This window comes from Tiliqua scincoides, chromosome 1, assembly GCF_035046505.1.
Source record: "Tiliqua scincoides isolate rTilSci1 chromosome 1, rTilSci1.hap2, whole genome shotgun sequence".
NCBI lineage: Eukaryota > Metazoa > Chordata > Lepidosauria > Squamata > Scincidae > Tiliqua > Tiliqua scincoides.
The window spans coordinates 135613792-135626892 of NC_089821.1; the positions used below are offsets into that span (position 1 = coordinate 135613792).

Consider the following 13101-nt stretch of genomic DNA (forward strand, 5'->3'; position numbering starts at 1 on the left):
AAAATATTGAAATGAACAGGGTCCAACTTGAAATTGGTTCATGACCCACCTAGTGGATTCCGACCCACAGTTTGAGAAGCACTGGTCTATCACTTTTCAATAGCAGGAATTTTCACACAATTCTAAGTGTGTCCTGCTGAAGTCAGTGAACTTTCTCCCAAATAAGAATACAAAAGATTGGGCTGTATTCTTTGATTGGGCTTGGGCTTGGATTCTTTCAAAGTATGCAAGCATGGAGCCTTACAGACGATTGTAATTAAATATTATATGCTAGAACCATACACGTGGACAACTTAATTATGTCTTTTTCCTCTGGAAAATAATAAAGGGAATATAGATTGGGTTAAAGTCATAGACTGGTGTTGTGCTTTTCATAGTCCATCAAAGAAATAAACATCTTTCAAGACATGATCCTCATTCAAGTGAAGTGTTTTTAAAAAAACAGACTGAGCATACAGTATTCATTGTTTTGAACTTGTATAAAATATCTTCATTATTTGGGTTCCCTTGTATGGTGTCAGGAATAGTATGCTAAATTCTGTTCTGAATTAGAATTGTTCTATTATGTTTATCACCCAAATTTGACTGTTGTTGCCTTACAAAGTGCTGGCTATTATGATTGACTTCCTCAACAGCAAAGTCTCAGTTCTGTATTGCAACAAATTGCTTACTATTTATCTTGCACTTCATTAGAGGTTCTCATACATACAACCACATTTAATAGTAGTGAAGACATAACCAGCATGTCACCATGCATTAGCAATACATGAATGAATGAAAGAATTCTTGATGAGAGCATAGGGGAATAGGAAGAAAAGGATTAATCCATCTTCTGATTAAACATGGGTAAAATGTTTTACATCCCTTCTGAAGTATATAAAATATTGGGGGTCAATCTATATTTGCGGGAATGCAGATGAAAGAAGTATGCATTCAACCAGAGGCATCTATTGCTTTTTGCAAGAAAAACAGCCATAGGCAGTTGATTCTAGTCAGGACCACAGTATATGGGTATGTTTAATTCTGCCACCCCTGTGCCATATTTAGCCAAAAATCCTCTTGAAGGGACAAACTTGCCCCAAATTGGCTATTTGGGGAAATAGTTCCTTTGGGTGCAAATAGGGATAATATAATTGATGATGTTGCTACGTTGTTTCAATGGCAACTTAATAACATTGCTGTTGACAATATGCAAAGAGAAATAGGTGCAAATATACCAATTTTCTTATATAAATTTGCTTGACATAGAGCTGCAATCCAATCCACACATAGCCCCATTGAACATAATGGGACTTACTTCTAGAATTGTAAGCAGAGGTGTTTGAAAATAGTGTTATTTATTTTACTCAGAAGCAAGCCCACTGTGCTCAGTAAGACTTGGGCTGTAATCCTGTCTTACTCACCAGAAACAAAACACCTCTAGCTATAAGGGAAGCAGCTGGGATTCTTGTTTGAAACATAGCAACACTGGGACACATAGCAACATTGGGACAAATATATGCGATATGTTTCAGAGCACTACTCATATTGGAACATGTCCATGTTTTTCCATTATTGATTGGTTTTCTTTTCACTGGTGTGATATTGCTAACATTTGAAGCACATGTGCAAGACAGTTACAGCCCAGTCCTACCAAAAGCCTTGTGCAGAGAGGCAGTGGTGCTGGCATAGCCTTCACTGCATCCTGCAGGGAGGTGGTTTGGCTGCTGGAGCCTCTTCAGCATGAGGGGACATTTGGGTAAGCCCCAGTAGCTGCTATGGATCAACTCAGACCTGTGTCAGGAATATCCTCTACCGTCTACCCCATTCCTCCCTCTTCCATCCCTCCCTGCCCTACCCCTACCCATTCTATCCTCTGCAACAGCTTACCTTGGGCCTCTCAACGTCCACTGCTGCATGCGGGAGGGCTCTTGTGCCCCGGCAGCTTGCGCTGCTGCAAAGCAGTTTATGGCTGCTTTGCAGCAGCTTGTGCTAGCAAAATGCATGTCCTCTGTTGTTGTTACATACCCTCCTCCTTCCCCAGCTTCTGAGATAAAATTTGAAGAGCTGAGCAGAACTTGCCTACATTCTAACTAAATGGCAGTCTAGTCATAGCAGAGCCAGCTGCCTCAAAATGGCATGGGGGGGGAATTAACTTTTCAACATGACGTGGTCCTGAACAGAATCAAACCCCTATGGCTGTTTTTCTGACCGAAAGAGATAGATGCTTCTTGCTGAACGCAAACCTTCAGTCTGCCTTCCCACAAAAACCGATCCCCAGTAGGTATAACCTTTGGGCCCTCTCTGCAGTTGCTCAAGACTTAAATCAGACAACCAAAATGTGATCAGACACCCAACTTGACTGTTGATTTGGAAGTGGAATCAGTACTGGAATCAGTACAGGGCAGGAGGTCTGGTCTAGAGGGTAGAGCCTCCGTTTGCCTGAAGATAACATCCGAAGGTTGCCAGTTCAAGGCCACCGGTAACGTGAACGGCGAGACCTTGAAGCAGCTGACAAGCCTAGTCGAGTTATGCCGAGTTATTCCACCTGCTCTTTGGCAGCTGTGAGTCTGTGTGGGAGGAAAATGGAGGCCAGAATGTGATACCAGATCATTAAAGATCCATCTGAAATGTTGTGGTTCTTGAAAGAAAGAACCTTCTTCAATTGTAAAAATCCCTATTGGGATTTAGTATTGCCTGCCTATGTAAACCGCCTTGAATTAAAGTCTGAGGAGAAATCTGATGACCAAGAAAGGCGGTATATAAATACTTGTAGTATTATTTATTATTATTATTATTATTATTTATTATTATTACTGAATAGTGCTCTGCCTGTTTCTCAAGTCTCCTGTGACTTGAAAGCCTAAACCCACCAAGCCACCACCTCACTGCCGACAAAGTCTTGCTTGTCTTCAGTGTCTCACTGTCATGCAGCTGTTGGAAAGCCTAAGAGCCCTGCCAGAATGAGTGGCTGTGCTCAAATCAATTGTTCCTTTTGCAGTTGGAAAATGGCTATGTGCGATGCATTTCAAAGACCTTTCCTTCTAAAAATGTTTTTCTAGCATTCTTTGCATTTTTCCAACTAACAAAAGAACTTTTAATTTTCTAGTTAATTTCGTTCAAGTTTAAGTCTTGAGTGCAATTTTTTCTCTAATATATTTAATTCTCATTCTAGTCTTTGGCTTCCAGTCCTGAGTCAGTGCAGAAGTTGCCCACATACCTCCAGAACCTGAGTGTTACTGTAAAGCAGGAACAGCAAACTATAAATACTTCAGCAGCAAACCTGAGAGCTGTTGTTGAAATCCTGCACTTGATTTCAGTCATACCAGTAGCTGCAGAGCAGAATACAATGGAAGTAAGTAACAGATGCCGTCTAAGAAGTTGATAGCTTATTTCTTTTAATCTGCAGAGGAAGAAAATATGTTTCTTGAATGCTGAGCATCAATATTGGCATCAATTGTTATGGATTATTGGCCTTTTCTGGATAGGGTTGTACTCCCTCTGAAGGAGCACACTTGCCATTTTGAAAGGCTCCTGGACCCAATCTTGCACCTAGATATCCAGGTGTCAGCTTTGGCCCCAGGTGCATCAGCAGCATCCTTTCTTGAATCAGCTACACCTGACCATGGTGGTCCATGACTAGTTGATTTGGATTACTGCATTTGGATTACTACAGCATACACTACTTGGGGCTGCCTTGAAGATCATTCAGAAACTTCTACTAATACAGAATATTGCCACCTGTCAATTTAGCCAATTTAGCATGAGACGTAGTTTTTCAGCTGCTTTGGTTGCAAGTCTGTTTCCAGGTACAATTCACTGTGCAGATTTTGATCTTGAAAGTCTTCAATGACTTGGGGCCAGAGTACTTGAAGAAACCCCTCCCCCTCCCCCATATGAAGTTGGTGACCCCTTGAAATCTATAGAAGACAGCCTCCTTGCATGTTCCATTACTGACAGTGATGTATTTAGTGGGAGGGCCTATTCTGCAGTGTTACCAGATTATGGAACTCCTTGCCCTGGATGTGAGGGTAGCTGTATGATTTCCACTGTTCCAAAAGCAGTTGAAAATATATATTTTTTTTCCATTTAGGCTTTTGGGCCCTACTTTATATTGATCTGGTTCGTCTAATCTTAATTATGCTGTTTTGATACTGTTTTCTGATGCTGCATACTACTTAATGTGATGGTGTCTTTTTTTTTTTTTTTTTTTTTTGCTGCTGATTTGGGTTTGGGTGAAGAAACAGCCTTAGAATAGATGTAAAAAGGGGGGGGGGAGGACTGTTTGCTCCTTCAATTGAAGAAGTTAAATCAAGATTGATATTCTTTCTAAATACTCAGCAACAAATCAAGACAAAGTTTTGGTTTAGACACCAGAGTTATTAAATGAATTTTAGTAGGCTGTGGAATGAAAAATCTCAGATTGCAATTTACTTCCACTGCCAGTTATATGCTGATGAAATTATAAAGCTGATTCATTGTTGAATATTGCAAAACTTTATGTTGCTCTGGTCTGTCTAATCATAATTATGCTGGTGGTCTTAGTTATGAAATGGTCTTACCTATGCATAGTATAGCTGAAATATGGGTGAAGCTTGAACCTTTGGCCTGTGGGTCTTCCTGCTGAAAGAAGGTCAGTGAAAATTAGTTGGTTAGCCTGTGAAGATAGGAGTTACTACTGTACATAGATGATAATAGTGCATCGCTTTATCTATTCTCTCATTACAGAATTTTTTGTCCACAGTAGACACTATTATCAGCAGTCCAACAGAAACCTGGAATGCAGTTAAGAATGGGAGCTCTCAGTTACTAGATTCAGTGGAGCAATTCTCAGCATCTCTCCAGCCTATTAACAACACCATTCCGCCTATCACATATGACAATCTTCAACTTAAAGGTGTAGTCATTAATGGAAGCAGTGTTTCTGGTTACAACAAGAGCTTCGTATTCTCCAGACTCTCAAACCTCAGTGGCAGTGTGCTAATTGAAAGGGCTAAAATTGAAACCCAGAAGTTAAATTCCACCATCATTAGTGTGGCTTATGCAACCCTTGGGCATATTATCCCACAGTACAATAACACAGATGGATTCATAGTAAATGGCTTGGTGCTTTCAACAACACTGAGTGCTAGTAGCCAGCTAGGAAAAGATTTCCATGTCAATATGACATTTACAAAGACTGATAGATCCCTAAAAAATCCTCGATGTGTGTTCTGGAATTTCAGTTTCTCAGGAGGAAGAGGAGGCTGGGATGAAACTGGCTGTGAGAGTCAAGACAATGGGAACAGTGTGACTTGCTACTGTAATCACCTGACTTCATTCTCCATTTTGATGTCTCCCAGTGATGAACGTTCAGATGCATTAAGTTGGCTGGATTATATCTCTTATATTGGTTTGAGCATTTCTGTATTGAGCCTCCTGGCCTGCACTGTGATAGAAGCTGTTGTGTGGAAATCAGTTACCAAAACGAGGATATCGTACATGCGCCATATTTGTATACTGAACATTGCAGTTTGCCTCCTCATCGCAGACATCTGGTTCATTGTTATTGCAGCAATGCATGATGAAGATGAACCAATGAATCTGCATATGTGCACAGCAGTAACATTTTTTATTCATTTTTTCTACCTCTGTGTCTTCTTTTGGATGCTGACCTTAGGCTTTATGCTCTTCTACCACCTGATCTTCATCTTTCACAACACAAGCAAGACCATCATGAAAGCTGTAGGCTTCTTCTTGGGATATGGTTGTCCCCTTGCGATATCAGTCATCACAATAGCCATGACTTATCCACAGAACTCTTACACAAGGGATAATATCTGCTTACTCAACTGGAAAAAGAGCAAAGCTCTCTTAGCCTTAATTATTCCTGCTATGGTAATGGTGGCTATAAATGCTATTGTTACCATTGTTGTCATAGCAAAAATACCAAGACGTTCCATTGGGGAAAAATCACTAAATGATGAAAAGAGCTCATTGTATCGGATTGCCAAGAGCATTGGTGTTCTGACACCATTATTAGGCCTTACCTGGGGGTTTGGCCTTGCTACTGTTTTACCAGATAGCCCAGAAGTATTCCATGTGTTGTTTACCATTTTCAATGCCTTTCAGGTAAGTTAATCAAAGATATCTACCATTTTACATAGACAACAAATGTACAATTAATATTGCTTCGCCCTCCACTGGCAAAATAATACATCATAGGTTGAACTCTAGTGCATGGGTGTCAAACATAAGGCCCAGGGGCCGGATACAGCCCCCTGAAGCTTTTCATATGGCCCTCGACCTCTCAGCTGCTGAACAGTGCCGAGGTGGTACTGCTGAAAATTATCATGGTACCGCATGATAATTGGGCTCTCCCATATCTTGAATTATAATCAGGATTTGCATATTTTCTCTTCTTGTCATTTGCAGCTAATGAGTTCCTAAGTGAGAAAAAAGGGCTTATTTCTGGTTATGACCTGTTTAATGACATCACTTCCTTCCTATTGACATAATCCCCCACCCTCAGCAGGCATCATGAATGCTATTCGGCCCGCTGTATGAAACGAGTTTGACACCCCTGCTCTAGTGAATATCATCAAACTTTTTGTAGGCTCAGAAATACAAGTTCCAAAAGACCAGTAATGCTCACCTTAACTATGAGATCAGTTCTAAAACCCTCAGATTCTTCTCCAGCTAAGATTTGGGAACTGAAGAGAAGGGGTGAACTTAAGTTGACTAATGGTGCAATCCTAACCAACCTTCCAGCACTGACATAGCTGTGCCAACATGGCGTGCACAGCATCCTGCAGTGGGGAGGCAGTCAAAGGAGCCTCCTCAAGTTTATGGTGAATTTGTTGCCTTTCTTTGGGGTTGCATTGCTACTAGGATGCAATGCTTTTAATAAACTACTTTTATTTTTCACATTTTTATACCGACCTTCCTCCAAAGAGCTCACTGTGATGTACACAGCTGCTCCCCTCCTTTTGACCTCACAACGACCCTGTGAGGTAGGTGAGGCTGAGAGAAAGTGTCTGGCCCAAGGTCACCCAGGAAGCTTCATGGCTGAGGGGGGATTCCAAACTGGATCTTCCAGGTCTAAGTCCACCTCCCATAGCCTTCTCATAGATTACAATAGATGCATAGGTTTTCCTAGAGAGAGGGGGATGATTTTAAATTGCATGATGCCATCCGTAGCATGATGCAGTTGTTGATAGAGAAGGTACCTTGAAATGAATGGTAAGCACAAAAACCAGGATTTGGGGATTTGCTTTCTAATTCTGCCAGTGGTAGGAGAGCTGAGGCAAGGGGACTCTTTTTTTTCCACAGTGAACTTTAAGAAAGCCACTTGGGTCCATATTTTACTGTTCAAATGGACCTCACATCAGTGATTAGTGAACATGGATCCTGGTCCTTCCCCCTCATCTTCTTGTTACTTTTTCTCCTCACAGTTGGGAGGGGGATTGTGGGAATTGTCCAGTAAGCATATAAAAAAACAAACTGGAAAGGGAGAAAGGAGTTAGGATTTGTATACAATATTTGCATACAGGCTAATGGGTTCTGAGCTGTCTGTGACAGATCAGGAGAGAGATCTTGGGGTGGTGGTGGACAGGTCGATGAAAGTGTCGACCCAATGTGCGGCGGCAGTGAAGAAGGCCAATTCTATGCTTGGGATCATTAGGAAAGGTATTGAGAACAAAACGACTAGTATTATAATGCCGTTGTACAAATCTATGGTAAGGCCACACCTGGAGTATTGTGTCCAGTTCTGGTCGCCGCATCTCAAAAAAGACATAGTGGAAATGGAAAAGGTGCAAAAGAGAGCGACTAAGATGATTATGGGGCTGGGGCACCTTCCTTATGAGGAAAGGCTACGGCGTTTGGGCCTCTTCAGCCTAGAAAAGAGATGCCTGAGGAGGGACACGATTGAGACATACAAAATTATGCAGGGGATGGACAGAGTGGATAGGGAGATGCTCTTTACACTCTCACATAATACCAGAACCAGGGGACATCCACTAAAATTGAGTGTTGGGCGGGTTAGGACAGACAAAAAAAATATTTCTTTACTCAGCGCGTGGTCGGTCTGTGGAACTTCTTGCCACAGGATGTGGTGCTGGCGTCTACCCTAGACGCCTTTAAAAGGGGATTGGACAAGTTTCTGGAGGAAAAATCCATTATGGGGTACAAGCCATGATGTGTATGCGCAACCTCCTGATTTTAGAAATGGGTTATGTCAGAATGCCAGATGGAAGGGAGGGCACCAGGATGAGGTCTCTTGTTATCTGGTGTGCTCCCTGGGGCATTTGGTGGGCCGCTGTGAGATACAGGAAGCTGGACTAGATGGGCCTATGACCTGATCCAGTGGGGCTGTTCTTATGTTCTTATGTTACTGAATGATGTGAGTCTGCTTAGGGTGGTAAAATATCAGAACCAAACTAAAGTTGAGAAATACTGTAATTGCCCCATGATTTGATTCTTAAGTCTCACTGCTTAACGATTCTGTATGTAGAAGATTATCTGGGGTGTGGTGGTAGAATTGTATATAATTTTAATTTGCAAAATTTTTCAGGGATTATTCATTCTGCTTTGTGGAATTCTCTGGGACAGAAAGGTAGGAAAGGAACTAATTTTAAGATCTTACACTTTATTAGTTTAAATTGCAGGGATGACTTGATTCAGATTTAATTTAATTGAAACATTTGTTTAAAATGTGCAGGTACGTGAAACTTTAATGAATAAGTGTTCCCTATCCAGGTGGACTTCACAACTCACAAAGGTAATATATTAAGAAGTAATTGATGGAAGGGGCCTTACTACATTTGGAAGGTGCTTTCTGCTCATGGAAAGGCTGTTTTATATTTTAAAATCCCTTCTCTTTTATGCCCCAACCAAATCAGCTGACCACATTCCTCTCTTCAACAATCACATCCTTACATCAGCTGGGACAAAATAACTACAGCCTCAACAAACCCAGACAGAATCTTAAAGGGTCCAGTACATTATACACAGGCCTCCTAATGCCTTATAAGTCATTAAAAACATCAATTCCAGTTTTACAGGGCAAAAAAAACACGGGCAGATGTGCACCGCCTCTGCTGGGCTCAAAAGACCCTTTGGAGGTAAGGGGGTGGAGCTTCCCTTGCCTCTGGAGGGGGCACAAGGTGGCATACATGTGGGGGGGTCACAAACCCAATCCACGGATAAATGACACCCATAGATACAGGTTCCGTGGATACTAGAGCCTCCCTGTATTTCTAATTACTTCATTCAGTACTAGTTGCCTTGTACTCCTCCCCATAATCTCGAAAAGTGCAACATTTGCACAGTATTGTCATGATATAGGCGGGCTTCTGTAGCTGTGGGGGATCCATTTAGGATTCCTCCTGCTGATACCTCAAATACCAGGGGACCCACTATAAAAAGGTTCAGAAAGTGAAGAACAAAGCCAAAATAACTCTGCCTGCTATTGCACAGCAAAACTTCCACGTTTTCAGGGCTCCAGGCAGTCTTCTGAGCTGCCTTGCAGTCTCTTCCTAGTCACCGTGAAGGCCCTTTGCCCAATGTTCCCCGAGAATGCATGGATGCAGGGAGCAGCCTCCATGCAACCAGGAAGTTCAGAAGATTGCCTAAAAGCCCTGAGAATGCAGCAGTTTCGCTGTGCAACAGTAGGCAGAGCTATTTGGGGCTTTTTCTTTCATTTCCTCAACCTTTTAAAAATGGGTTCCTGGTACCCTCCAGAACCATGGATAATTAAAACAGCAGATGTCAGATCTACAAATACCAGGGCCCACCTGTATTTGTTATCATTTTGGTTCTGATCCAGCTTTTTGAGGAAGGAGGTAGAAGAGAGGATACCACTCAACCCTCTCTGTATTTTCTCTGCATATGCTTTTTCCCTAATACATGTGCTTCAGAAGCACGGTGTTTTTTTTAATTTTATGAATATGTAAAAATACAGCTTTGATACATTTTGGAGTTATATGCCATTTTTCTGTTATGCAGTCTCTCATATGCATACAGATTTAAGTGCTTTATAATTTCAAATCTCTAAGATGAAATGCTTACAAGTTTTAAATGGCATGTATTCATTCAGTGACTTGATTTAAACGTTGATGAAATGAAAAATTAAAAGCCACATTCTTCCGAAAATGTTGCTAACTTTATTTATTTTGCTTTTGATTTTACAGTCAACATCCCAAGGCATGTCAGCTCCTATGCTTTCTATCAGTTCTCCTTTCTCAAGAACATTAAACAATTTGTTTGGCAAAACAGGTATGTAGGAAAAAACCCACATAATTTCAATGGTATAACGTAGTCTCTGATATAGTCCTTTTTAGTCTAACATTTTTCGTAAACAATAAGAACATAGTGTGAACTATGGGAGTAGAAAGTTTGGGAGCCAAGAATATTCATAGTTCATATATGAGACTATTGGCTACAATATTTGGATTTATGGTGGCATAAGCCAGAGAGGGAAGCTACATGCAAAATTCTCTACACATAACAACTGAACAGCATTCTTCCTTTTGCTCTGCAGGAAAATACCAAGTCTCTTCAACAGAATCTGCATCTTCATCTTCTGAAAACACTTCAAAAGCATATTCTTTGCTAACTTGAAAAGTATTAACTCACACCTGTTTGAAAAGAACTGTTTTTTCCCCTGAGAACAAATCTGTGAATAATAAAACTGTTGAATTTGTGAATATTAAAATGGTAAAGTACTAGGGCATACCAATTAAGCAAATCATTTCTTATTTCCCACCTGATGTGTGGAGTTTTAATAACACCTTTATACTAGAAGAAATGTAATGGTGCTGAATATGCTCATGTTGTATAGTGCTGGCAAACTCTCAGTTGGGCATGTTGGCCCCAATCCTGCTGTAGTCATGAACATACATACATACAACAGTTGGTCCTGGTTAGAGGAGAATTTGTATTCCCAATCACACAAAAAGATGGACTCAGGAGTTCAATGAGTTTAATAAAAATTGCTATGTGAAACTCCTGGATTGGGGCTTTTGTGTATTTGAACTACATTTGAACTGCCATTTGAACTACATAATGATTCTCTATTCAGTTTTGCAAACTGCCCTCTAAACAAACAGAAGGACCTTATTTTGTATTACAGAAAAATTTCAAGTTATTATAGTTCACTTTTCTAAAATTAAAATTGGCACCTCTATATTTACATGTAAATATATAGATATATATATTTATGGTGATAACTAATAAAATATGCTTGTACTGTGCTTGAACAGAAAATGTGTCCTACCTTCTGTTGTTCTGCCTTTTAAAAAGAAAACACAGCATTTGCTCTGTTGCATCTATTCTGCTACACAGTTATGAAATGGCAGTCCTGGCCCCTGTGCTGCCCCACAGGGCCCCAAGGGCAAGCAAGGCCCCCCCCCCCACAGGCCCTTCTGAGGCCTCCAGACAGCCTAAAATCCCACTTCCGGTTTTTGTCCCAACACTCAAAGTGGGGTTTAAAGGTCCTCTGGAGGCCTTCTAAGGCCTCTGAGGGGCCCTTTAAACTCTGCTTCAGGTTTTCATCCTAAAAGTGGTGTTTTAGGCCTTAGAAGGCCTTTTGAGGGCTGGGAAGGCTGTCCCCTCCCCAGGGAGGAGTCTCTCAAAAATCCTTCTAAGGGCCATAAAGGTCACTTCTAGTTTTTGTCTGAAAACCGGAAGTAGGTTTTAAAGGGCCCCCCCCCCAGGCCTTAGAAGGCCTTCAGAGGGCCAGGGAGGCAGTGCAATGAGTCCAAGGAAGGTGGAGGCCAAGGAAGGGGGTGCCACCCCTGCAGGTGTGGTGCCCCAGGGAATTTGCCTCCCTTGGTATGCCAGTGCAGTTACAGTCCACTTAAGATTCTTTGTACCAGCAAGGAAACATTTAGATGAGCTTATATTGGGGCTTGCATCAGTGCCCAGCATTGCAATAACTTATCTAGGAGCTACACCTAGCCTTCTGGAGGCCACTCATGCCCTCCTGGTCTCCATAGAAGGCCTCCCAGATGCAGCTGGAAGTTGCTGGTGCAAACCAGAAATGACTTCCCAGAGGCCTTCTGAAGCACAGGGAGGCTGCACGTGGCCACACCACACCTCAGAACCCCTCCAGATGCAACAGGAAGTTGCCAGCTCATGCTTCCAGTCACTCTGACTTCCGGTTGGGTCCAGGAGGACTTCTGAGGCCCTTCAACTGCAGGCTCAGCATCTACAGATGTCAAATCTGTGGATGCTGAGCTGCAGATAATGAGAAAATACAGCCGCCACTGTATTTAAAAGGTTTTAGCGAGACTGTTTTGTTTTCCATATTACTCTATCTAGTTGCCAAAAGCTGTGCAGGCAGGTAGACCTGGGCTCTGCATTGGGAACCTAAGCTCCAAAAACTTTGCCCCTTCTGTAGTGGAATTGCGGAAGTTTTACCCCAAGTAGATAGGGTGTGGTGCTAACAGTGGCCCCTTGCTCAAGATCATCCAGGAAACCTAGAGTTAGCCTTAGGGCTCCAATTAGCTGTGGGTAGGCTGCACAGCTGCAGCCACTAGAGGTAGCCAGGTCATTACAGGACATAAGCAGCACCTGGGGCAGGGAGTGTTTGTGGGTTGTAGTTGGAAGAAAGAGCAGAAGAGGGAAGAGGAGACATACTAGCTTATTGGGCAGACTTTCTGGCTAATTGACTTACCGGCTTGCTAACACTCTAAGAGTGCAATTCTGAGTTGCCCTTGGGTTGGTGAAAGTCCCTTGTTCCAACCCAGAGGTGTTGCAAAAGTGCCATAAGGCACTTTAACACCATCTCACAAGGCTGGCACACAGACATACGCTGGCTTCTGGAGTTCGAATCCAGCGCCATTGTGCCAGGAAACTGGTGAGTTTGTGATGTCTGAGTCAGGTTGGCACGGAGTCTGGGGAGGGCAGGGAAGAAAGGAACGGGGGTGTTCTGGGGCGGGGAGGATGGTGGGCAGCAGGTGGACCCATGGGCAGCCCATGACTGGGCAGGGAGTGGGGCCAGGATCTGGCACCTAGGCTGGATCCTAACCCCACTCCTGAGTGACCCGGCACAGTGCCAGGCTGCTTGGATCTGTGCCACAGGTTGGGGCTGCTGCTGCTGCGTTACCCAGGATAAGAGGAATTGCCCTGGCCCTTAGC

General features: G+C 42.5%; 1 protein-coding gene across 1 annotated transcript in view; it reads left to right on the top strand.

Annotated features, from left to right (window-relative positions):
• Window positions 1–11134, top strand: part of ADGRF5 (adhesion G protein-coupled receptor F5) — a 54284-nt gene extending 43150 nt beyond the window's left edge. The window contains exons 15-20 of the mRNA XM_066637839.1: window positions 3155–3334; window positions 4708–6090; window positions 8534–8575; window positions 8681–8740; window positions 10152–10236; window positions 10502–11134. Of these exons, the coding sequence (XP_066493936.1) occupies window positions 3155–3334; window positions 4708–6090; window positions 8534–8575; window positions 8681–8740; window positions 10152–10236; window positions 10502–10581 (1830 nt within the window). The 3' untranslated portion in view covers window positions 10582–11134. The remainder of the gene's footprint in view (window positions 1–3154; window positions 3335–4707; window positions 6091–8533; window positions 8576–8680; window positions 8741–10151; window positions 10237–10501) is intronic.
• The last annotated feature ends 1967 nt before the right edge of the window (window positions 11135–13101 follow it).